At 43.5% G+C, this 25,130-nt stretch overlaps 1 protein-coding gene across 1 annotated transcript; it reads left to right on the top strand.

Moving 5' to 3' along the window:
• Positions 1-5,455: 5,455 nt before the first annotated feature.
• On the top strand, positions 5,456-23,544 carry LOC138980116 (nucleoporin NUP42-like; the record flags this gene model as incomplete). Its single annotated transcript, XM_070352929.1, is given in 8 exon segments — positions 5,456-5,647; positions 6,806-6,989; positions 8,997-9,091; positions 11,068-11,144; positions 14,620-14,706; positions 15,240-15,283; positions 21,208-21,242; positions 21,879-23,544. Coding segments are annotated over 8 exon segments (1,524 nt in total). The 3' UTR covers positions 22,808-23,544.
• Positions 23,545-25,130: the final 1,586 nt, after the last annotated feature.

The raw sequence follows: 25,130 nt of genomic DNA, 5'->3' as shown, positions 1-25,130 counted from the left end.
ATGACCAAAGTCATTAATTAATTTTTAAGCCACCAAGCTGAAATGCAATACCGAAGTCCGGGCTTCGTCGAACATTACTTGAGCAAAATTTCAACCAATTTGGTTGAAAAATGAGAGCGTGACAATGCCGCCTCAACTTTCACGAAAACCCGGATATGACGTCATCAAAGACATTTATCCAAAAATAGAAAAAAACGTTCGGGGATATCAATCCCAGGAACTCTCATGGAAAATTTCATAAAGATCGGTCCAGTAGTTTGGTCTGAATCGCTCTACACACACGCACGCACGCACGCACACACACACATACACCACGACCCTCGTTTCGATTCCCCCTCTATGTTAAAACATTTAGTCAAAACTTGACTAAATGTAATAAGGTACAAGTATAGGTATTGGGCCACTCATTGAATGAGATAGGCCTCGCGGCCTTTATACGTCCCATCATTAGTTCAACAACGTATAGATACATTGGTCTGTATTGCATGCATAATTTGTAACTTGTGTCAGTGACAAAGGTCACTCATCGTACTCATACAAACTTGATTTCATAAATATTTCTGTGTCCAGTTGGTTCTTGAATCTGTTGAGGTTAGTAGCCGTTTTAGTTTTGTGAGATAGTGAGTTCCAAACTGGTGCAACTCTATTGCTAAATGTAAACTTTCGCACATTTGTTTTTGCAATCTGTAAGTACAATTTATCAACATTATTTCTTGTTTTATCACACACACTCTCACTCTCAGCACAAAAATATGAGCTGTCAATTTCGTCCAGTTGGTTTAAATTCTCATAAGCCTGAATCAGATCTCCTCTGATTCTTCTGAGTTTGAGGGATGGTAGATTTAGGGCTTTCAGACGTTCGCCATTAGACAGATCACTTAATTCTGGGAGTAACTTAGTTGCTCTTCTTTGTACATTTTCAATATCGACTGATTGATATTTAAGGTGAGGGTACCAGATTACATTGCCAATATTACTCTGTGGACGGACAAGTGTTTTATATAATTGTGTAAATACTTCACGATTTAAAAATGAGAAGGCTCTTCTTATCAGACCAACCATCCTGTTTGCTTTATTTACCACGGTTTGAACATGAACATCAAATTTTAACTTTGGATCAAAGGTAACACCTTGATCCTTTTCTGATTCACACTCTGAAATGGCAAATTCCTTATCATCCTGGCATTTCATAACATACTCATGCTTGGGATTCTTTTTCCCTATATGCATCACTTTACATTTAGAGACGTTAAAATAAAGGCACCATTTGTCAGACCACTGTTGCAAACAAATTAATGTCTTGATGGATTTGGTCCCTTTTCTCGACTTTATCATATATTTTAGTGTCATCCGCAAACACTTTGCAACAACTTTTCACACATTCCGGTAGGTCGTTTCTTCTTCTTCTTCTTCTGTGTTCGTGGGCTGAAACTCCCACGTACACTCGTGTTTTTTGCACGAGTGGAATTTTACGTGTATGACCGTTTTTTACCCCGCCATTTTAGGCAGCCATACGCCGTTTTCGGAGGAAGCATGCTGGGTATTTTCGTGTTTCTATAACCCACCGAACTCTGACATGGATTACAGGATCTTTTTCGTGCGCACTTGGTCTTGTGCTTGCGTGTACACACGGGGGTGTTCGGACACTGAGGAGAGTCTGCACACAAAGTTGACTCTGAGAAATAAATCTCTCGCCGAACGTGGGGACGAACTCACGCTGACAGCGGCCAACTGGATACAAATCCAGCGCGCTACCGACTGAGCTACATCCCCGCCCCTGGTAGGTCGTTTATAAAGATGGTGAAAAGAATTGGTCCCAAAATACTCCCCTGGGGAATACCACTTAAGACCTTAGCTCTAGGGGAATAGGCTTGTCCTACTCTCACCCTTTGAGTACGCTCACTTAAAAAACCTTCTAGATAGCCAGTTAATAACACTTCCTCCAATACCGTAAGATTTTATCTTAAGCAACAGTCTTTGGTGGGGCTCGGAATCAAACGCCTTTTTAAAAACAAGGTGAACCATCTTCAAGAATTGCCGTAAAATCTTCCATAACCTCCAGCATTTGTGTCACGCAAGATCGATTTTGTCTGAAACCATGTTGACATTTGAAATATAAATTATGTGCAACCATGTGTTCATTTCAACAATCACATCTCTGAGAGATGTGATAAGCGATTCTAGTACTTTGCAGACTACACAGGTTAAGCTCACTGTTACGAGGAGCAGACGCCCACTACAGCCCTCTTACCAGCTCCACGGGCTTACGCTGGAGACAGTGAAGGCGGTCAAGTACCTGGGTGTGACCATTCAGAGTGACCTGTGCTGGGACGACCATATCAACAACATCGTCAGCAAGGCAAACAAGACCCTGGGGTTCCTGCGGCGCAATCTGAAGATCTCATCAAGATCCGTGAAAGAGCAGGCGTACAAGGCCTCAGACATGGGATTCAGAAGAAGTGATCATTTATAAGGAAAAAGAAGGTGGGGGTCTGGGGGCCTTCTGCGGCCCCCAGTAGGGTCCAGGGGCAACGCCCCTGGTCGGGGTCTGGGGGCAAAGCCCCCAGAATGTGAAGGTTTTTAGTGTTTTAGACACACAAAAATGGCCCTGAAATGCATATTTCAGCTTAATCATAGCCCCCCCCCCCCCCCCCCCCTTTCTCTTCCTTCCCATGTTTTTCAAATTAATTTTACGCTAAGACTCAAAATAAGGAGGAGAAAGAGAGAGAGAGAGAGAGAGAGAGAGAGAGAGAGACAGAGAGAGAGAGAGAGAGAGAGAGAGAGAGAGAGAGAGAGAGAGAGAGAGAGAGAAAGAGTGAGGCGGGGGTGGGGTGGTGGTGGCGTGTGACGGTGTGGTTTCAATGTTCTTACCTTGTAGGTGCCAAACGACCCCAGTGACTGATTACCCGACTGGGTTTTCAGGATAGTCAGGTGCTTGTTGCTTTACAAGTGGCTTTTGAGGGCAGTCTTTCCATTGGAGCCGTAGTTGATAACATTAACATCGTTGCACAAAGTGCACTGAGCTTTTCCCGGCAAGTTGATTTTAGCAAAAGCATCGCCAACTTTCAGTTTCACGTCTTGTGTCTTCTGGCCTTTCTCGTATTACCAGCTCAATGATACAACTTCATCGAGCCAGTCGAATCTCCAGAGATTTTTCTTGTACTTCTGCTGGTCAATTTCCCGGGCTAGAACGGTTTCGTCTCGCTTTAGCTTCCTCATCATTTTGGCAGGGGCGACGGGCGCTGTGGCGTGGTGGTAAGACGTCGGCCTCCTAATCGGAAGGTCGAGGGTTCGAATCCCGGCCGCGGCCGCCTGGTGGGTTAAGTGTGGAGATTTTTCCGATCTCCCAGGTCAACTTATGTGCAGACCTGCTAGTGGCTTATCCCCCTTCGTGTGTACACGCAAGCACAAGACCAAGTGCGCACGTAAAAGATCCTGTAATCCATGTCAGAGTTCGGTGGGTTATAGAAACACGAAAATACCCAGCATGCTTCCTCCGAAAGCGGCGTATGGCTGCCTAAATGGCGGGGTAAAAACGGTCATACACGTAAAATTCCACTCGTGCAAAAACACGAGTGTACATGGGAGTTTCAGCCCACGAACGAAGAAGAAGAAGAAGAAGAAGATTTTGGCAGGTGGCTCGAAGCGATGTAAAAATGGCGCCGAATCATTCTCATACGGTATGCTTATACTGAATCCCCGATAGCTACGTTGAAACGGTGACTGTAGGAGACAAAGAGCGCGTTCCCATACGGATCGACCAGCAACAGTCTGACCGTTTTAGGAACCAACCGTTCAAGAATATTATGGAATGGAGCGTCGCGATCAGCGGACCGGCCGAAAAACTTGGGTCTATACCTACATATACCCCAAAATTTTCTCAGCGGATTTGCACGAATCTCAAGAATGATCCCTGGAGCCTAAAAATTTACGGAATTCCGTAAATTTACGGAAGAATCCCATGTCTGAGGCCTTTGTCAGGCCTATCCTGGAGTACGCCTCGTCAGTATGGGACCCGCACACCCAGAAGAACATCGACAAGCTGGAGGCCGTCCAGAGACGAGCTGCCCGATTCGTCTGCAACCGCTACCACAACACGTCAAGTGTCAGCTGGATGCTGGACTCCCTTGGGTGGCAGTCTCTGGAGGAGCGCAGGAAGCTTGCCCGCCTATCGATGCTCTACAAGATCACGAACAGCATCGTCCACTGTCCGGGCATCAAGTCGAAGCTGGCCCCCTTACCACCACGCCAGCGAAGAGGCCATTGCCAGCAGTTCGGCCTCATCACCTGCCGCACTCAGTATCGGAGTGCCGCTTTTCTACCCAGCACAGTGAAGGACTGGAACTCTCTACCAGCAGCTGTCGTCGAGGCCCGCACTGTTGACACCTTTGTGTCACGCGCCTCGCACTAAACCAGCAGCCACTGTTACTCATGTCCCCTCCCCCCCATACTCCCCAACCTGTGAATTTTAATGGACTTTTGGATGCTGGAAACGCTGCTTTATTGGACTTGCGCAACATCCCATCAAGTGCCGAAATAATCACTACTGTTGATTGTGGGCAGTAATGGAAAGACAAGACATATAGTTACCAGGGTCAAAATGAAAGATGAAAAACAAAACTAGGTGTAGAAACAGTTAGAAAGGCCCAGGAAACAACAAGCAAACCCATCGTTTTTACCCCTCACGATTTTATTGAACTCCTATGGCTGTTCCATACAGGCATACTTAGAAATATAAGATTAAGAAGTTGTATCGGTCTGAAACAGTGTCAGTGAAACTGAAAGTGACATTTCTAGTTCAAAACGAAAATCTGTAACAGCCGTGAAGTCTTTATGTCAACTCTGACACAAAGACAGCTCCAGTTTTCAATGGCTGTAATTTTCTGTGGTCAAGATGAAGAAGTGTCAGAGAAAATAACTGATGCTGAGCCAGCCACCAAAGCCAAGGACGAGCCCTGAAACTTCGGCAAAATGGTCACCACACTCGACACACTGTCACTGTGTCATTTCTGCTGACTAAACGCTTCACCCTGTTGTGGGGCGCCGTAAGACGGTAGTGTAGTCAGCTTCTTAGTTTTTCCTTTTTCTCGCGTGTCTGGAAACTGACCAGAAAGACAGACACATGGTGCAATGAGAAAAAGATGAAATAGTTAGGGTTAGACAGATCGCAGCCATTGCGGCCACTCTACCGTCTGACTGACTGTTCCTCCCCGTAGAAAAGAGTGTTGAGAGTCTCGGTAACTCAAACACACACACACACACACGCACACAAAGCAGTAGAAAGCCGTAAACCTTGCGTGGGAGCATGTGCCTCGGTCACATTTCAGTTTAATCACAATTTATACTATTGTAACTGCTTTGTCTTTTTTGGGTAGAAAATATTATATTGATCAGCAATACACAATAATGAGGAAAAGCCATACAGTAGGAATTTCATTTTTGGGATAGCAAAGTCTACTTTCCTTTCACAGTTATTTCCCCTTTGACTAAGGTGTCCTTACGTCACTTCCGTACGTGGTGCAAGTCGAAAGGAGACACGGAACTTGAATTTTCACCTGTGTTCTTGTTCATGTTATGGCTGTGTGTCGATTCTTTCTGGAGGGCCGGTGTAAATACGGCGACAGATGCTTCAACGAACATCCTAGAGGTAAGTATATCAATAAATCCAACAAAATGATTGAATTGATTAAACGTTCCTTCAAGTTCCTGGACAAAGACACAATTTTTAAAACTTTCTTCTGTGGTCATTTTCTGAGCTTTAGTTAAAAAAAATTCATAATGAACTAAAATGGCGGGTGATTTGTTAAATTGTAATGACATATATATCCTTGAGTGAGTTTGAAGGAGATAGATGAGGAAAGGACTCCAAACGGCTACCAGTAACTTGAGTAAGTTCGTCACACGGTAGATTCGTCACCTATGACGAAGTTACCGGCAGGGGTGGGCGGGTGTTTATGCTAAAGAGCTTATGCTTTCAGATGTTTGATTTGTGGAAGAGATTCAAGATTCACATTTTTTAGAGAGAGAGGGAGAGAGAGAGAGAGGTTATTTGAAAACCCGAGATCTACTCATTGTGCAATTCTCAACTGAGCAGTTTTCACACGGCACAGTCCGAGCGTTGTTATTTTAAAACCCGAGATCTACTCATTGAGCAGTTCTCAACCCGAGATCTACTCATTGAGCAGTTCTCAACCCGAGATCTACTCATTGAGCAGTTCTCGACAGCCTGTAGTGAGAGAGAGAGAGAGAGAGAGAGAGAGAGACACGGACGTACATACACCCACATCCATGACACGCACGCACGCACACACACGACACACACACACGCACGTACACATGCACTGAAAAACACTCACACACACCATCGCACATACACACACACTCACTAAAACACACACACACACACGCACGTACACACGCACAAACACTCACACACACCATCGCACACACACACACACACTCACTAACACACACACACGACTTCAACCTCACTGTCAAGGAGGCAGAGAAACTCAATGTGAGCAGAGGGAGGGGTGGAAGGAGGTGGGAGAGAGAGAGAGAGAGAGACTGAGAGAGAGAGCCGCGCTCGGACTACTGTGGCGAAGTTACTGTGGCGAAGTTACCGGGACCGGTGACGAATCTACCGTGTGACGAACTTACTGGTAGCCCTCCAAACAGTTAGCGTAATGTTACTGTGTGAGGTAATCTCACAATATTGACCAGGAGTATGCAGTTTAAATTTGATTATCACTTGCGGGTCACAGAATTGAAAAAAAACACCTCTTCTTTTCTGTTTGTTTTACAGGGAATGGCCCAGCAGGAGGAGGGGGTGGAGGGAGAGGAGTGACGTTCAGAGACAGTTTTGGCACCTCCAACCAGCAGAGCCAGAACCAATACAGATGGACCGCCACCGCACAGCCGCAGCAACAACAACAACCACAGCAACAACAATCACAGCCAGCCAGCAGCATCTCTGTTCAGGACATTATGTTAGTACAGTGCAACGCCCCTTTTGAGACCTCCAAAAATCTGAGAAAGTCAGGTCTGAAAAATGATGGAGTCTTACTCTTAGGCCTAAAACAAAAATAGGTGTGGTTACGGTAACCCGACCTACCCTATTTTTAGGGGCCGACCCTATAACTTTTTATTACATTTGTCAAAACAAAAAAAACAAAAAAAGTGCACAAAACGCAATGAAAGCGACAGCGCTCGAGTCGCACATTTATTTCCCTGTCAAGTAGGTTTAATTTGTACACATTAGGAAAAAAAAGTTTAAAAAAAAAAGTGATTGCCTACCTTCCTACCCTATTTATTTTGGCTATGTTACCTTAACCACACCTATTTTTTTGGGGGGGCCTTAGTTAAAATGGGAGTATTTATAGAGGTTATGAACAAAAAGTCTGAGAAAATAGGGTCTTAAGGAGGGAGTCTTAAATTGAGGAGGGACTTAAAAGGGGGGTTCCACTGTACAGTCGAACCTACCTTTGTGACAACCTCTTGAAAGCGATCACCACGTGCCCACAACGACCACTCCCAAGGATCCCAAAACGAGTTTTTCTTGTATATCATATATATATATATGTATGAATCACTTTTACATAGGAACCATTCAGCTGTCTATAATGACCCCTTTTGGTCGGTCCATTGGGTTGTCGTTAAAGATTGGTTCAACTAAATAGATCTGCTAGGTCAACAAACTGCCCTCTAAGGGCAGTTTGTCCAGTTTGATGAAAGATTGGTAATTTTCCAAGTATGGTAGGTTACGCTACCCCCTGCGAGTTAGGGGGAAGAATTTACCCGATGCTCCCCAGCATGACGTAAGAGGCGACTAACGGATTCTGTTTCTCCTTTTACCCTTGTTAAGTGTTTCTTGTATAGAATATAGTCAATGTTTGTAAAGATTTTAGTCAAGCAGTATGTAAGAAATGTTAAGTCCTTTGTACTGGAAACTTGCATTCTCCCAGTAAGGTCATATATTGTACTACGTTGCAAGCCCCTGGAGCAAATTTTTGATTAGTGCTTTTGTGAACAAGAAACAATTGACAAGTGGCTCTATCCCATCTCCCCCCTTCCCCCGTCGCGATATAACCTTCGTGGTTGAAAACGACGTTAAACACCAAATAAACTATAAAGAAAGAAAGTAGGTTACGCTTTTTTTTCAACAGACATACTTGCATGATTAGAGAAGTACATCACCACGTGCTTGGTAATGAAGAAGCCTGTTTTGAGATCTTTAGGCAGTCTTCTTGACCATTGTTATTGATTGACATGTTGCAGCTTTTTCTTGAAAAGTTAATCCAGGTCTGACGAAATCAGTAACTTGTAGTGTGCAACAGTCAACGTTTGGTCTCCTTGCACTTAGGTACCTTGATATGTAAATAATATTGTGCACAATTTAGCACAGCCTTTCACAAAGAAGAATACATCATCCTTGTAAACTACATTCTCTTTTCTTTCCCTCCAGTTCAACAATTTTTCTCACTGCAAATGTTGAAAATAGGCCAGTCGATCCTTCCACAAATGATACATTACACTGACACAGGAGAAGAAAATTGAAAGTGCAAAACAGCTGTGTCAATTTTGTTCTATCTCATCTTATTTTATCATGTGAGCAGGGTTTAACCTGGGAGAAAAAGGCAATGGGACATTTGTCCCCCTCAACCATAGGACATAGTCGAAGGCAAGAAGAGGCCTGTATGCGTTTTTGACCAATGATGCAAAATGGTGCAATATATATGGTGCCAAATTAGCCCCTATATCGTATTATCCATGTATGTGTGTGTGTAATCAGATGTAAAGTGTACATTTTGTGGCGTAGTGGTACGTAATCTCTATGGCGCAGGGCGCACTAGTGAATGAAACCCTGTGTGAGTGAAGGTGTAGGTGTGTTGTGTGTGTCTCCGTTTTGCTATTGTACATCGCCGTGAGCTCTAGCGAGAAGGGGCGATTAATAAGTGTTTATTATTATTATTATGATTATGATTATTTCTTTTCAGCAAGAGCTTACCCAAGGAGATGGAGGTGTGGCAGACAAGCAAGATGTGGCCGTTCTCCTGCTTCTCCATAGAGAAGGACATCCCGTCTTTGCCAGGTTTGTACAGGCACAAACTTTGCCAGGTTTGTACAAACACAAACTTTTGCCAGGTTTGTACAGACACAAACTTTGCCAGGTTTGTACAGACACAAACGTTTGCCAGGTTTGTACAGACACAAACTTTTGCCAGGTTTGTACAGACACAAACTTTTGCCAGGTTTGTACAGACACAAACTTTTGCCAGGTTTGTACAGACACAACCCATGGCTGAAAGTCTTGCTGTCCACTGTTAAGACAGCCCTGGTACGGTATGCATGTGTGAAGGGAGACTACTGCGTCACCACTTCTCCTTCTCCATAGAGAAGGACATCCCTTCTTTGCCAGGTTTGTACAGACACAACACATGGCTGAAAATCTCACTGTCCGCCTGTAGAGACAGCAAACGTTTCCCCTTCGATACCTCCCTGGCCGCTGCATCTGGGTTCCCATGGAATTATTCTCCCATAAATCCTAACACTTCAGATTCCCTCACAACCCTCCCAAAGAGAATTCATACAACGGAACCGTACGTTCCTGAGTTTCCACTCATTCATAGTCAAGGAGGCTCGGACGTGGCAATTTATTTTTTGTGCTGTATTTCGGCTGGCTTCTACATTTTGAACATTTTATCTCTGATATGGTATGCATGTGTGAAGGGAGACTACTGCGTCACCCTAACACAAGCTTGCATGCAGCTCTGCAGGGTTGTTTGACGGCTTGAGGATGGGCTATTTATAGTAGTTCAACGTTTCTTGGACTTCAGTGGCCGGTTAGACACCTGTCAATTGTAGAGAACTCAGGCATGAGAATTGTCCGCCGAAAGGCTAATTTCCACCGAATTTATTTTTTTGTTCCGCCGAAAAGGCAAAAGTGTCCGCCGAAAAAATAAATGGGGGAGGCAAAAATGGTTCTAAAAACTGAATTTAATGGCAAACTTGGAGTTTAGATGACACCAAATTGCACCATTTTGGTTCTTTGGAGAAAAAAATTCCGGGGGGCATGCCCCCGAACTCCCCTGGCAGGGCTAGGCGCTTCGCGCCGTCAACTTTGCCATACTTACAAATTTTCAGTCTTTTTTACTTTTTTCAATTCCCATGCCTGAGAACTGTTTGTGATGAGGGCCGGCTGCTGTTGTCTCCTGGTTTGCTCTTGGGAACCTTTGCGTACCCAAAACATTTTTTGTAGGGCTATTAATGTAGCTCAAAGCTTTCAATCCTGTTTGACTGGCTTTGCCTCCCAAGTTAGTTGTGCTTACACATGCACAAGGTAAACATTGGTATGGGTGAGAAAAGTTGTTGGAGATTTCTGAAGACATGGCTGCAAATTTGGTGGCTGATTTCTGGTTTATTTTGCATTGCTGGTTGATGCAAATTTGACTTCCAACAACAGTTTCCTCCCAGAATGCTTGTAACGAGCACTTAACCTACCTCGGAGGAAATGAATCAGGTTCAAAATCAAGTTTGGGCAGTCAGTACATGTATATAATATGTAATGGAAAACACATTTAATGAAAAGATGGGTGTGTGTCACAATGGTAAATTGTAATGGACAGTTTGACATTTTACTTTTGTTGTTGTAACAATGGACTTGATATGATGTGTAGAGAAGTGAAGCCCGTCAGTAAATAACAGAAACCGCATTTTGAGGGAGGGAATGCCAGAATAGTAAATGTCAGCAAGTGGTTTGACATTGTGCGTTATTTGTACTTTAGATGGAGACAGTAGTGTTCCTCAGAGACGGCTTGTCTGTCAAGATCTGTGTAAAATGTCATATTTTGGTCAAAACTACAAATAACATTGATGTATCGATCGATTTTAGTTAGAATTTCTTTAATGTTTTTAGATAGAACGTAACAAATATATATATATATATGCACTCTTTTGTAGTCCAGGCTAGTCACCTAAACATGAGTTTTTGTCGGACTCTGACATCGCATGGATCAAAGAACGGAAACCCAATGTTCAATCGATACATTGACTGTTGTTGCTGTGCAGATTTTGTGGACATGAGCCCCGAGGAGCTGAGACTGGATGGGTACACCGCCATTGCCCAGGGGACTGTGGACGCTTATGTAAGTATTTCATCAAAGGCACAGTGCAGCTCACAGCCTTCGTTTTGCATTTTTGTTGCAGCTGAGTGCATTTACAGTTCAAAAATCCTCCTATGGTAGTAAAACAAACCCAAAACTACCCAACGACGACATCTGTGAAGCTCGACAGTTTCTTGTTCACGCGAGTGCATAAATTAACCTAGTTATTACGTGGTGTTTGGTCGGAGTTCGATTCAACTGAGTGATTCCGGCCTTCATTTTGTTTTACACAAACTCATGATGATGTCTGACATAGTTTGCTAGTGACGTGTCTTTTTGTGCATGATGTGGTGATCTACCTGATCTAAATTTAGATCCAAAAATAGGCCAAGACCAGCCGGGTCCGAGTACGAAATTAATTCGTAAAAAAAATCGCAGTTCTTGACTCTTTGGGTGCAAGTCAATGAAACTTGGTAGTTCTTCTGACGGATAGCTGCCTGAGGTATGACTAAAAGCCCCAGGGGCTCCGTGCACCTGGATTTGACAAGTTCAGTACCTTTAAAGGTACCGTCCTACCCCGCATACGTGATTTTATTCAGTGCCACAGATCTATCTGTCCAAGCTTCTTCTTCTTCTCCTCATTCACTCCTAGAAGCATTCCCACAGGTTTGCACTGCACCAATTATAGTGCAGAAGTACAGGCCTTGAAGACAGCAGCCACAATAATTGACGGATCAGACCATGAATGTCCTCAGGTCGTCTTTCTGACAGACGCAATGTCAGCACTCCAAGCTCTGTCTGCCAACAAAGAAACTGAGCTCAACAACGCCCTCCAACAGGTTGCTCAGAACTGAAGGGTCGTGCTTCAGTGGGTGCCAGCTCATTGTGAAATAGTAGGAAACGAGGCTGCAAACAAACTTGCCAAGGAAGGTGAACAGTTCACGTCCCAGCTGCAGTATAAGGAAAAAAAGACAATCATAAAAAACAAGAGGAAAACCAGAGCGGACAAAGATGACTACCACCTGCTCCAACGTGAAGAACAAGTCGTCCTACTCAGACTCCGCACTGGACATAACAGACTAAACCATCATATGGCCACAAAGCTGAAGCTGGTTCCCTCCCCCTTATGTCTGTGTGGCAAGAATCAGACAGCAGAGCACATCCTGCAGGCTTGTCCATACCACAGTGCTCTGAGGGACACCACCTGGCCAGAGGTGACAGCGCTACAAAAGAAGCTATACGGCCCCAGAGAGGACTTGGAGAGAACAGCACCTTTCGCCCTGCAGTCCGGACTGACGATCTAACAGCGAACGACAAGAAGAATCCTTCTAGACATCCACTCCTGTAGCACGCACAGAATTCCGCCGTCTTCTTTAGGGCCAACAGGTCGCTAAACAGCTGCTCCTGCAGGGGGGTCTAATCCGGCCAAGCTGTGCTTTTTTTTCTCCTGCAGCGGGCATTCTTGTAGAAGGTGTGCTGTTGTCATTGGTCTGTCCAAGCATTCTTTCATTTGGACATAGGTCAGAATTTAACAGCGTAGCTAGTTTTGCTGAATTGACGTGGCAGATTGACATAGGTGTCACGTACAAAATTAATTCAACAACAAAAAATGTCCACAGAACACAAAGCAGACAGGCTGTTGCCGGAGTTTTGGTATGTGCTCAAGTTGAACGGCACACTTGTCCTGTGTAAAAGCCTGAACTCATCTGTTGTGATGAACATAATCACTTACACCAGAAGGAATGCGTCAAAGTTGTTGGTAGGATTTGTTTCATTGTTACACATTTTTTAGCTATAATATTTGGCAATTTTGGACAGTTTTAGGCAGCACCCTGACCGTGAAATGGGAAAGGCATCTTTGCGGAATGAGGATAAAGTGTTCAACAGTTTTAAAGTAGATTTGGGTGTTTTGTCAACGCAAAATGATAAGATAACATAAGAGTTAAGACTAGATTTTATATAGTCCTGTGAGGTTACCCTCATGGAAATTCGGGCTGCTTTTTAACTGGGGAAAGCGAGCTGCTAAACACGGTGCAGGGGGTGTTTGGACACCAAGGAGAGTCTGCACAAAGTTGACTCTGGGAAATAAACCCCATGCCAAACGTGGGGATCTTCTTCTTCTTCTGCGTTCGTGGGCTGAAACTCCCACATACATTCGTGTTTTTACACGAGTGGAATTTTACGTGTATGACCGTTTTTACCCCGCCATTAAGGCAGCCATACGCCGCTTTCGGAGGAAGCATGCTGGGTATTTTTGTGTTTCTGTAACCCACCGAACTCGGACATGGATTACAGGATCTTTTTCGTGCGCACTTGGTTTTGTGCTTGCGTGTACACATGAAGGGGGATAAGCCACTAGCAGGTCTGCACATAAGTTGACCTGGGAGATCAGAAAAATCTCCACACTTAACCCACCACAGCCGCGATTCGAACCCTCGACCTTCCGGTTAAGAGGCTGACCCTTACCACCCCGCCAAAGTGCCCATCGTGGGGATAGAATCCATGTCTATAGCTACAACTGGTTTTGAAGCCAGCGCCGCTACTGACTGAGCTATTTCTCTCTATCCCTGTGGCTGACAGTCTTGTGTTACAACTAGTGTATATCTAAGGTTCTCACTGCAGTTTTGTTTATGTTTTGATTGATTCGTTTTTGGTAAGCCATTCACGTGCTGATCAAGGTATAACTTCTGTCTTTTTTATTGTGCGCAAAGAAACAAACTCCTCTGTGATACTTTGATAGTAAATGGCAAGTCGACGAGCTTTCTAAAGTGCTTGAAGAAATTTGTTTGAGATTTCTTCCTGAATCTGCACATGAAGTGCATAGCCGTCCAGGGGAGGTAATCAGTTTTAAACAGAAAGTTTGCAGATTATTTTTTTAATCATGTTTTTTAACATAAACTTTGATAAATAATGAAGAGAGGAGTCAGCAAGATATTTTTGTATCAATAAATACTTTCCTCCGGGGTCAGGCTATCTCCAATTAGGTGGCGGGGCGACCATCCCCAACCCGGCGGGTCCCCAGGCGGCGGATAGGGGGCGTCCCTTAGATATAAGGAATTGCAGCGATATAAGTCGGGCTTTCCCGGACGAATAAGCTGTCCTGGACCAACTGGCGGAGCCTTAAATTACCAATACCATGTATCAATGAATATAAAGTGAATGTTATTTTGAGGCCTGATGTATTTTTACTACGCCACTGCAAAGACAAATCAGTTTTCGTTTCTCCCCCAGCACAAATGAATTATGAGTTCTAACAACCTACCTTTCTTGTTTTTTGATTCTGAATTTTGGAACGTTGGCAGTCTCTTTGTTTTTTGGATTTAATGTCATAATGAATTATGCATTTTCATTTCTGATGTATCAGGACGCAGTGTGTGTGTGTGTGTGTGTGTGTGTGTGTGTGTGTGTGTGTGTGTGTGTGTGTGTGTGTGTGTGTGTGTGTGTTCTTCTTCAGTGTTTTCGAATTTGTTCTGTCTTTTTATTTATTCATTCATTTATTTATTGCTCTGTTTTACAGAAACAGAAAGTGATGCAGCTAATGCAAGAGTATGGGAGGAAGCAGGAACAGATCAAGAACATGACACCAGCGCTGCGTCAAAAACTGGTATGTCTGATAACACTGCTGTCCTGCCTGAATCACTTGAGAAGCGATTGCAGTTCAGAAAATCACCTGTAACACCTGTTGAATTGAAATGCCAAACAGCCAGAAACGTTGTGACCTGCAGGAGTGTTACTTTCCTATAAAGAGTGTCATGAAGTATATATGATTGTCTTACTTTTTTGTCATATTTTTTAGGGTTTCTAGGATTACTTTCCTATAAAGAGTGCCGTGAAAGTAAATATAATTGTCTTATTTTTATTTTCATATTTAGGGTTGTTTCTAGGATTCATTTCTTTCAGCAAATTTGCCAAAGGAAAAATTCAACTTTCTTACAGTTTAGACGTTCTTGAGAGTGTCGGCTTTCCCCCACCATACATTTTTTTCTTCGTCAATTCTAAGATTTCGGGTGATTAGAAATGGCTTTATTTGGGGGGGGGGGGGGGGGGGCAGCCTGTTGGCGCAAAATGACATTGCTGTTATTTGTATAGTTCTCTGTTTTTTTTGTAATAAAACGTCTTTTTTCATGTTTATCATAGATGGAATTGCTGGAAGAAGGAAGGCGACAGAAAGCAGCAAAAGCGTAAGTTCAGGGCTTCTTACACAGCATGGCTACAGTTGTACCTCTCAATTATGACCCTCTATTATACAACGCCCTCTGGTGTAAGACCTCATTTTTTCAGATGTTTTTATCATAGTGGGTGGCCGAGTGGTAACGCACTTGCACTCGGAAGCGAGAGGTTGCGAGTTCGACCCTGGGTCAGGGCGTTAGCAATTTTCTCCCCCCTTTCCTAACCTAGGTGGTGGGTTCAAGTGCTAGTCTTTCGGATGAGACGATAAACCGAGGTCCCTTCGTGTACACTACATTGGGGTATCCATGTTAAAGATCCCACGATTGACAAAAGGGTCTTTCCTGGCAAAATTGTATAGGCGTAGATAAAAATGTCCACCAAAATACCCGTGTGACCTGGAATAATAGGCCGTGAAAGGTGGATGCAGCGCCTAAAGGCAGTCGATCTACTGGTCGATGTGAATGCGTGATATATTGTGTAAAAAATTCCATCTCACACGGCATTAATAGGTAACATGCGCCTTGAGTCGCCTTGTGCAGACCTGTTTACCCTTACGATTTTGGCGTAATTTATTACGATTTTCTGAAAAAAATACGCCATTCCGCTATCCGTGTCAAGACTACAATTTTCATAAATAAAAAAAATGTAAAAAAAAAATAAAAATATATTTTTTTTTTTTTTTTTTATCTATTAAACATGTTTGGCATTGTTTTTTTTTAATGGCAAAATGGGGTGAAAAAGCACAGGACTGACCAGAGATCATGTCTGTCTGATGAGACGCTGGAGAGCCTTATTCTAGTGGTGAAGTCTCGCCCTCACTCATTCGGCAAGCGCAAGTACAGTAGAGAAGCGCTTGACACACTGAAAAAGGCCTACTACGAGCAAAAGAAAAAGAATCAGTGATGCATGTGGTTTTGATGTGATCTTCTTTGAAATTATGATGACTACAAAAACTGACTGATGTGTGAATGATGGATATATGTGCATGATTGCGTTTCGCAGACACAGTTGTCATGTGCGTTGTAATTGGCGACGAATGCTGGATGATTACTATTTTTGTGCCAGGATTACTATTTTTGGGGCTGAGCATTACTCCAAAACACTTATGGGGGTAAACAGGTCTGCTTGTGTGGTGAGATACGTGCGCGATATAAATCCTCGTAAATAAAATAAAATAAATAAATAGTGGTACAGGGGAAACCCCCTTTGAGACCTTACAAAATCTGAGAAATTGGGCCGTAAAAAGGAGGGAGCCTTAAAATGAAGGTAAATTTACAGAGCTTATGAACAAAACATCTGAAAAAGCAAGGTCTCAAAATGGAGGAAGTCTTAAACTGGGGGGTCTTAAAGGTACTGAACTTGTCAAACCCAGGTGCACGGAGCCACTGGGGCTTTTAGTCATGCCTCAGGCAGCTATCCGTCAGAAGAACTACCAAGTTTCATTGACTTGCACCCAAAGAGTCAAGAACTGCGATTTTTTTACGAATTAATTTTGTACTCGGACCCGGCTGGTCTTGGCCTATTTTTGGATCTAAATTTAGATCAGGTAGATCACCACATCATGCACAAAAAGACACGTCACTAGCAAACTATGTCAGACGTCATCATGAGTTTGTGTAAAACAAAATGGAGGCCGGAATCACTCAGTTGAATCGAACTCCGACCAAACACCACGTAATAACTAGGTTAATTTATGCACTCGCGTGAACAAGAAACTGTCGAGCTTCACAGATGTCGTCGTTGGGTAGTTTTGGGTTTGTTTTACTACCATAGGAGGATTTTTGAACTGTAAATGCATTCAGCTGCAACAAAAACGCAAAACGAAGGCTGTGAGCTGCACTGTGCCTTTAACCACTTGCCTGCCTTAGGACGGGTATACCCGTCATGCGCTTGTGCAGCCGCAGCGCCTTAAGACGGGTTTACCCATCTTCTCCGTTCCGGGATTTTCCAGAAATGCTATGTCAATGCTGACACACAAATAGCAGCCAATGGCTTGGTAGGATACCTCATTCTCATGAATAAACATAAATGGTGACGCGGTTTTGCGTCTGAAGGCTATTTTCGGCCTTGGCGACAGGGTAGGGGAGAGAAATCTCGACTCGTCAAAATGGCTAACGCGTGACAGTCGACTGGGCCCTAGTAGGGAAAAACAAAGCCGGACTGACGCTACAGGCGGTGCAAATGATTATGGATACTGACAGGGGAAGGGGGAGATCTTCTTTCGGACGATTCGTTGGAAACAGGTAGAGGATAGTGATTATAATCCTTTCTTGGAGCAAGCAAAACAGCGACCTGTGTTTGATCCACAGGCACCGGAAGATGCACCGGACTGATTTTTCAAAAGTTCATATTTAAACATCATTATAAGCCAAACTAATTATTATTTCCATGATTAGACACTAAAAACAGATTCTTGGTTCAATTTCCCTTAAAAATAACATAGGTTTTACCTACTGCCAGTTTGGAGCTAGAATTTTGTGTGAATTATTACACCCCGAACTCCAATATTCCCTGGCAGTCAGGAATGCACATACGCAAGTTTTGATTGGCAGCGAAAGGGTTAAAAGGGGGGTTCCACTGTACAAAACTTACCTCCAGTTTAACACTCTCTATCTTATAAGACCCACATCTATCAGATTTATCAGTTCTATAAGCAGAGGTATCACAGTATAATTCTATCAAATCCGAGCAGAATGATGCAATCTCCTATGTAGTCCCCATGACATGGGAAGTCACTCCGTCAATTTTAAACTTAAAAAAAATTGTAGCATAGTAACCGCAGTGAGTTTTCAGAAACTGCACAAGCCTCAAACCCTGCAGTAGGAAGGGGGTAGAAAAAGAAACAGATGTGTATGATATAATTATATATTGCACTTTCAAATGGACATGTAATATGACTGCACAAGTGAAGTAGGTAGCATCATATTCATTGGGCATTCCAGGCTTTATTGCATGAAATTGGAAACAGATACGTTCAAGAATCAAAAAACAAGCAAGTTAACTTTGTTAGACATTTGCAAGTTAGCTATGAACAAAGTGAAACTTTCGTCAGAACTTAGACTTATCAGTCTTTATAGTTGACGAACAAAACACATAACGGACAAATAATAACTACAGATGATCACTTATAGTGGATGTTACTTCTTTTAAGATGGCAGGAAGCAAAATAAAATTAAAAAAACATTATCCACAAAGAAAGAAATTACTTCAGCATTGAAACTGTGGTACACACATGTTTACCTAAGTAGCAAAGAAAGCGTAGGGGCACGTACGTGAACAATAGAGAATGAAAGGAAGAAAATAAACAAAAACGATAAAAAAATAAGAGCTAAGCAAGGTCTTTTGTAGGTTATCCAAAAACAGATATGTTAGGTACGATAATTTCACAGGAAATTTAATCATGAAGCCTGTAAATGTAAAGTTTTCTTTTTTCAGTAATTAAACGTTCCAATAACCTACAGAACCAAAAAACCAAGGTAGGTTGTTGGAACGTTTGTTATTGACAAAACAATACATTCACAGATATTTCCACCAAACGGTCTTAAGGGGAGGTGGGCCAGTGCACTACCTTTTTTTCAATTTTGAATGTTTTATTGTGTCTGAATGTTATTTTATGAAAGAAATGAACAAATGATGACAAAGAATAGTCACTTTTTGTATTTTCGGTTGCTGGTTTTTGTTTTACGCGACAAAAACAGTCAAAATACAGACAAAAGTGGAGTACAGGAGATACACGGATTTTCATCAGATGTGATTGTCACACTTCTAATTATTGTTTTATTTTATCCTTCTGGGTATGCTCTAGGGGATTACGAAGCAGATCTTGTTTATTATATTTATATTTGGAGTTAGGAACACTTCTTTGTTACAACTGTCAAACTTTAGGGTAACGCTTGCGAAATTATTTTTTGAAATAATCTGGATATGACTATAATAAAATTTCAGCAAAATCCCTTCGTAATCCCCTAGAATGTTATATTCTGCACAAACTACAAAAGAAAATATTGCTCTAGCTAAATTACAGCCAGAGAAATCGCGTAACCCAAGACGTAACCGTAGGCAAAATGGCTGAACTGAGAAAAACGACATTGAAGATTGAACACCACAGAAACACTATTGAAACAGACACACAAGGACAAAACTGTGTTATGAATGAACAGCTTAGTTTATTTGAATTGCAAACTACTTAGCCTTTAGCACGCCAGCAGAGAATTTATGCGTCCATCCCTTCTTTCCCTCTGTCAACCAGCATGGGGATACTGCCCCAGCGCTAAACGTGTATCAATGACCCGATTCTCGTTTGTATTTGCATGCGAGAATAACGGTATTTTTAACGGTAACTTACTTGAGCCAGAACGAGACTTATTTCCTTCCGTTATCTCGTCGATTTGTTGGTTTCCTCGAAGTTTTCTGCTTTTGTTTTTACATCGATACAGTACTTTGGTGCTTCGACAAGCAAGATGGAGGATGATGAGTTTGAAACTTTCGTTTGAGATGTTTTTTGACAACAAATCGTACGTGGAATCTGAACGATTTACTGAGGAAGCTCTTCGCAATGAACTGTGTATCGCGGTGAAGAAAATGACACAGTTCGTCAAGACAGTGACGGAATTTACGAAAGTGCAGATTGATACAAACAGTTGCTGATCCAGTTTCGTTCGGGAAATGGCAGGCCCAGCAAACATTACCGATAATCTGACTGATGTTGGATACTTTCTCCTGTTTTTGCTTTTTTTGCGTAGCAAATGCTCAACTTGCTTGTCGAGGAGATACTGCACAGAAACTGACTCAAATTCAGCGCAAAGCAAGCCAGTGCCGAGACGTAAAAAGTGTGCTGCATGGCGTGTTCGGAAATGGCGACCTGTGGATCTGCGTGGAGATCAAAGCTTTCCTCTGTATCGGAAACACCGACAGAATCCAAACTTTGGCCTAGTACCAGCGGAACTACTTGTTGTTGCTAACCGAACTAATAAAGACATTGTCCTCTTTCTTATTTCGAGCCATTGTTATCGTATCAAAGGTTGTTTCTCAAGGAAAAATTCGCTTTCGGTTGTCACCGATCGTTTGATGTGTAACCAGGATGTTGTAAAACCGAGTGAACTTCGGGTGTTCCCGTCATGGCCGAGAGTCTCTTCGGTAGTTTCCGTATGCAAAATTCGTAAGCTGAGCATGCGCACTCACAAAGTAAACTGGTTCCCGATTTCGGTTTATGAAACGAACCAATGGATGTCGAGTACCTTCCAAATAAGGACATTTCCGTTCGATTACGATTGCTGCCTTTGCAACGGACAAGTGGCTGAGTGAATGGAACATTCATCAAAACACTGATGTCATGTTATAGGTCAAGAGCTGCTGCGCAGTTTCGTATGTCGTGAATGCACTGTTTTGCTGAGGACAAAGCCGTAACTAGCCTTTGAAATGAGACATTTTTTGGCGGGGGAATATCGACTACAGAAGACAATCAATGCCACACATGTTCACATTTTGTCTTTATTGACAGATAAATAGGACACTTTTGACAAAAACACCGACACACATGGATGATAGGTATGTTATGGAAACATAATCTGCTGAAATACACAAAACAGTGTTTTGAACGATTTGGTCAATTTTGCACTGGCCCACCTGCCCTTAAAGTGAACAGACAAACAAATATTCACACAAAACTTATCTTGATAGAATCAGTTTTCGCCCACTCGTCAGGAAGCCGAGCGAATGAATTTTGGAACGTTGGCAGTTTCTTTGTTTTTGGATTTTTTCCAATAACCTACAATTCTTGTTTTTTAGCACAACACCTACTGCAGTATTATTTCTAACCCTGGAATTGAACGTATCTGTGATTCATGGTTTATTGGTTGGTGTGCTTGAATTGTGAGTGGTTTCCACAATCTACACAAGATTAATATTAATGGCACGATTGTACATTGTGTTTCAGGTCTGGACAGGCATTGGTCAGGCCTTCCACATTTGGTAAGAATGTCAACTTTTGTATGTGTTCAGCTTCTCTTGTTGTTGTTTTTTAGGGGGGGGGGGAACCCGCCGCTGCTGGTGGTGCTGCCCCTACGAGCAGTGTCGGAGGCGGCGGTATGTTTGGCCAAAACACTGGCGCCCCAGGACTATTCTCACAGCCTGCTGGCACACCCGGTTGTCTAAATTTAGCAAAGCAATCATTTCAAACAAAGCAAAAGTACTGGAGCCTGAAAATATCTGTCTTTTTTTCGTCTTTTTTTGTGTGTGTAGTTGTCGTTCTTTTTAAATCCCTCATGGAACTTTGACCTGCATATGATCACCTTTTGCTTTGTTTTGCTTGCAAAGTGCTACCAATCCACTAGTTGACGTCATGGTTTTTGATCAAAAGTTATGTTGAATTTATGAAACAAAAGCGCTTGTGCTGTTACATTTGGTTTTTAAAAAAACTTTTTCTTTGGTAATGTAGACAAAAGCTCGGCTATATCATTTGTATACTGTCCAAGTTACTAACCCCAGTGGATAAGTGGATGGTATGGATACTGTTCATGAAGTGCAAAAAGTTGTTTCAGACACTGATGTCAAACTGTATACAAGGAAACCTATTGCTTATTTCTTACTTATCTCTGTGTGTGACAGGGGCTCAGTCTGGAGGGGTTCAGTCTGGAGGTGGAGGCGGTGTCTTTGGATCCAGCGGTGGATCCGGTTCAATGTTCGGCAATAGCCCTGCTGCAGTCCCAGCATCCTCTTCATCCGTCTTCGGTAGCAGCACCACCGCCAACGCAGGATCCATTTTCGGCAACAGTGGAGCTGCTAACACAGGTTCTGTTTTCGGAAGCAGCCCGGCTCAAGGGTCAGCATTTGGAATGAGTGGAGCACCTGCAACTCAAGCATCGTCAGGCTTTGGACAGTCGTCAGTGTTTGGCGGTGCTCAGCCTGCGAGCGGGGCAACATCGTTCGGACAGATGCAACCTGCCCCAGGACTTTTCGGAAAACCCGCCGCTGCTGGTGGTGCTGCCCCAACGAGCAGTGTGGGAGGCGGCGGTATGTTTGGCCAAAACTCTGGCTCCCCAGGACTATTCTCACAGCCTGCTGGCACACCCGGTGCCAACCCTCCTGCAGGCTTGTTCGGCAAACCTGCCACCCCGGGGGGGCTGTTTGGACAACCCGCGGGAGCTGTGGGAGGGTTCGGACAGGGTGCGGGTACAGGGAGCGTTTTTGGTCAGCCACCTGCCTCTTCCGGCGGTTCATTGTTTGGTCAACCGACGACGGCAAGTGCTGCCCCTGCGCCAGGTCTTTTTGGTTCGAGTCCTTCACAATCTAGCGTCTTCGGAGCAAGCGGTGCAGCGGTTCAGCCCACACAGGGGCTGTTTGGAAAAGGGGGCCCTGGTCCGGGTGGTTCTGTGTTCGGTGCTGCAGCTACGCCGCCTCAGACCGCCAACGACAGTTCTCTGTACACCCCCCTGGCGGACTTAACCGAACAGGAAAAACAACAGTTTCAGGCACAGACATTCACCTTAGGTTTGATTCCCATGCGCCCGCCGCCTCGGGAGCTTATTAACATGTAGGGATGTTAGGACTTGGTAGAAATATTCAGTGGTGAAAGGAACAATGCAGGAGTTTGGAATTGTGTGAGAGCTTATGAACATGTAGGAATGTTAGGACTTGGTAGACATTTTAGGTGGTGGAAGGAGTAATGCAGGCGTTTAGAATTGTGTGTGGATGGTCGTCAAGTTAAAAGATTGAGTTACAGACGTTCACCTTAACTTTGACACCTATGCGTCAGCCGCCTCAGGAGCTTATGAACTATAACATGAAGGATTTTCAGGACTTGAGATGGAGAAAAAAAGTTGAATGATGTATGTAGTGCCCGGTAGTAGTGGTGGAAAAAATGGATGCATGAGTTTGAAATTGCGTGTGAATTGATGTTAGTGGAGAGATTCAGGCAGAGAGAGACAGGCAGAGAGGAATATAGATGAATTGTATGACAGAGAGAGAGAGCGATTTTACTTTATTTAGAGCCAAAATTTAACGTATGAATTTGACAGAGAGATGAACATGTATAAGACTTTAGAGTGCGTGGTGTGAATTTGTGTGTGGGTGTGCATGCATGTGTTATATGGTATTTTCTGCATGTACAAAAACGACTATATTTTGTGATCCTCTTTAATCATGCGATGTCTTAGCAGGACATAACTTGATAAATGATAAGAAGATGCTGTTTCATTTTGTGCAAAGAATAGGCTAATGTATAAAAATACTGGCATAAAAATAGACTAATGTAATAAATGCAATTTATAAAAATTGTGTTGTCTTTTTTCTTTGATTTTGCTGTAAATTACTAGTAATATGTCTGGACAAGAGAAGACTATTCAACACGAGATGCTTACCTTCAATGTATGGCGAAGAATCAATTTCAATCTGTTTTTTCAGTTTTATTACTATCGGTGGGTCGCTTCTTCCCGGTAGCAAAAGCTAGCATCAACCAGATGTGCACGTGTTTAGATGTAATCAGCGACGGGCGCAGTGGCGTGGTGGTAAGACGTCGGCCTCCTAATCGGGAGGTCGTGAGTTCGAATCCCGGTCGCTGCCGCCTGGTGGGTTAAGAGTGGAGATTTTTCCGATCTCCCGGGTCAACTTATGTGCAGACCTGCTAGTGACTTAACCCCCTTCGTGTGTACACGCAAGCACAAGACCAAGTGCGCACGGAAAAGATCCTGTAATCCATGTTGGAGTTCGGTGGGTTATGGAAACACAAAGATACCCAGCATACCTACTCAACGAAAGCGGAACAAGCTGACTATGCTCTCAGAGTATAGTGTGGGGAACCCAAATGGGCAAACGAGCTCACACGTAACCAGAAAATTCTGGAACGCTGAAGAAGAAGAAGATGTAATCACATTCGTCCCAGTCTGGATTCAAACTCATGACCCGAGGATCACAAATCCAGTACACCAATTGAGGTCTACCGAATGACGTCTCACAACGTGCGTGGTCGTCCTTGGTGGTCAACAGGGCCTAGCATTGTAAGCCGTTCGGCGTACTTTACGCCGAAATAACATCTCCAGTACGCAGAACTCGATTTGGTGTACGCCGAAATGCAAAAACCTGTTATTCCCAAACGGTAAACCCAAACAGTCCCAGCTTTTGTTTTGTGCGCCGTTCGGTTCAATTCTCAATCGGTTTGACAGTTTGCTTGAGCACGCACTTCCTCTGGCATCGCGCGAGCATGCTTTGTGCTGGTGTTTTGTGGCTCTAGACTTGAAATAATGTCTCGAATACCCACTGGGGGCCTCCTGCGGTCCCCAGACCCCCGCCTTTGTAATTAAGCTGAACTCACTTTTCCAATGCTAGGCCCTGGGTCAAGAAAGCCGCCGCGATCATTGCGCAGACAACACTTCTAGACCGCCAATATTTTTTGTGCGCAACACGTGCTCCACATAAATCGGCCGGAAACGTAGCAATTGGGAAATCTGGATAGACGATTTTTGGAAATAACTCTGTCAGGTTTGCATGGGCTCTGAAAGAGTGAGTTACCTTGTATTTGTGCAGACAAACATTGCCGTGTGCTACCTGTACACCTGTTTGAGCCACGCCCTCTCGCTAGTGACTGGCCTGTAATGTCACTTGGGAAATAATGTCCATGTGGGAAACACGTGACATTACAGGCCAGTCACTAGCGAGGGTGTGTGTCTCAAATAAGTGTAAAAACGGTCATACACGTAAAAATCCACTCGTGCTTAAAACATGAGTGAACGTGGGAGTCTCAGCCCATGAACGAAGAAGAAGAAGTGTACAGAAACCACATATATATATTGATTATTTGTCGCAGATAAAGCAAGTGTACTCACTTTTTCACAACTCATACAAACCCGACACATTTATTTCTGG

This window comes from Littorina saxatilis, linkage group LG11, assembly GCF_037325665.1.
Source record: "Littorina saxatilis isolate snail1 linkage group LG11, US_GU_Lsax_2.0, whole genome shotgun sequence".
In the NCBI taxonomy this organism is placed as follows: domain Eukaryota; kingdom Metazoa; phylum Mollusca; class Gastropoda; order Littorinimorpha; family Littorinidae; genus Littorina; species Littorina saxatilis.
The sequence above is the reverse complement of the archived record's forward strand: the minus strand, read 5'-3'. Positions and strand labels throughout refer to the sequence as shown.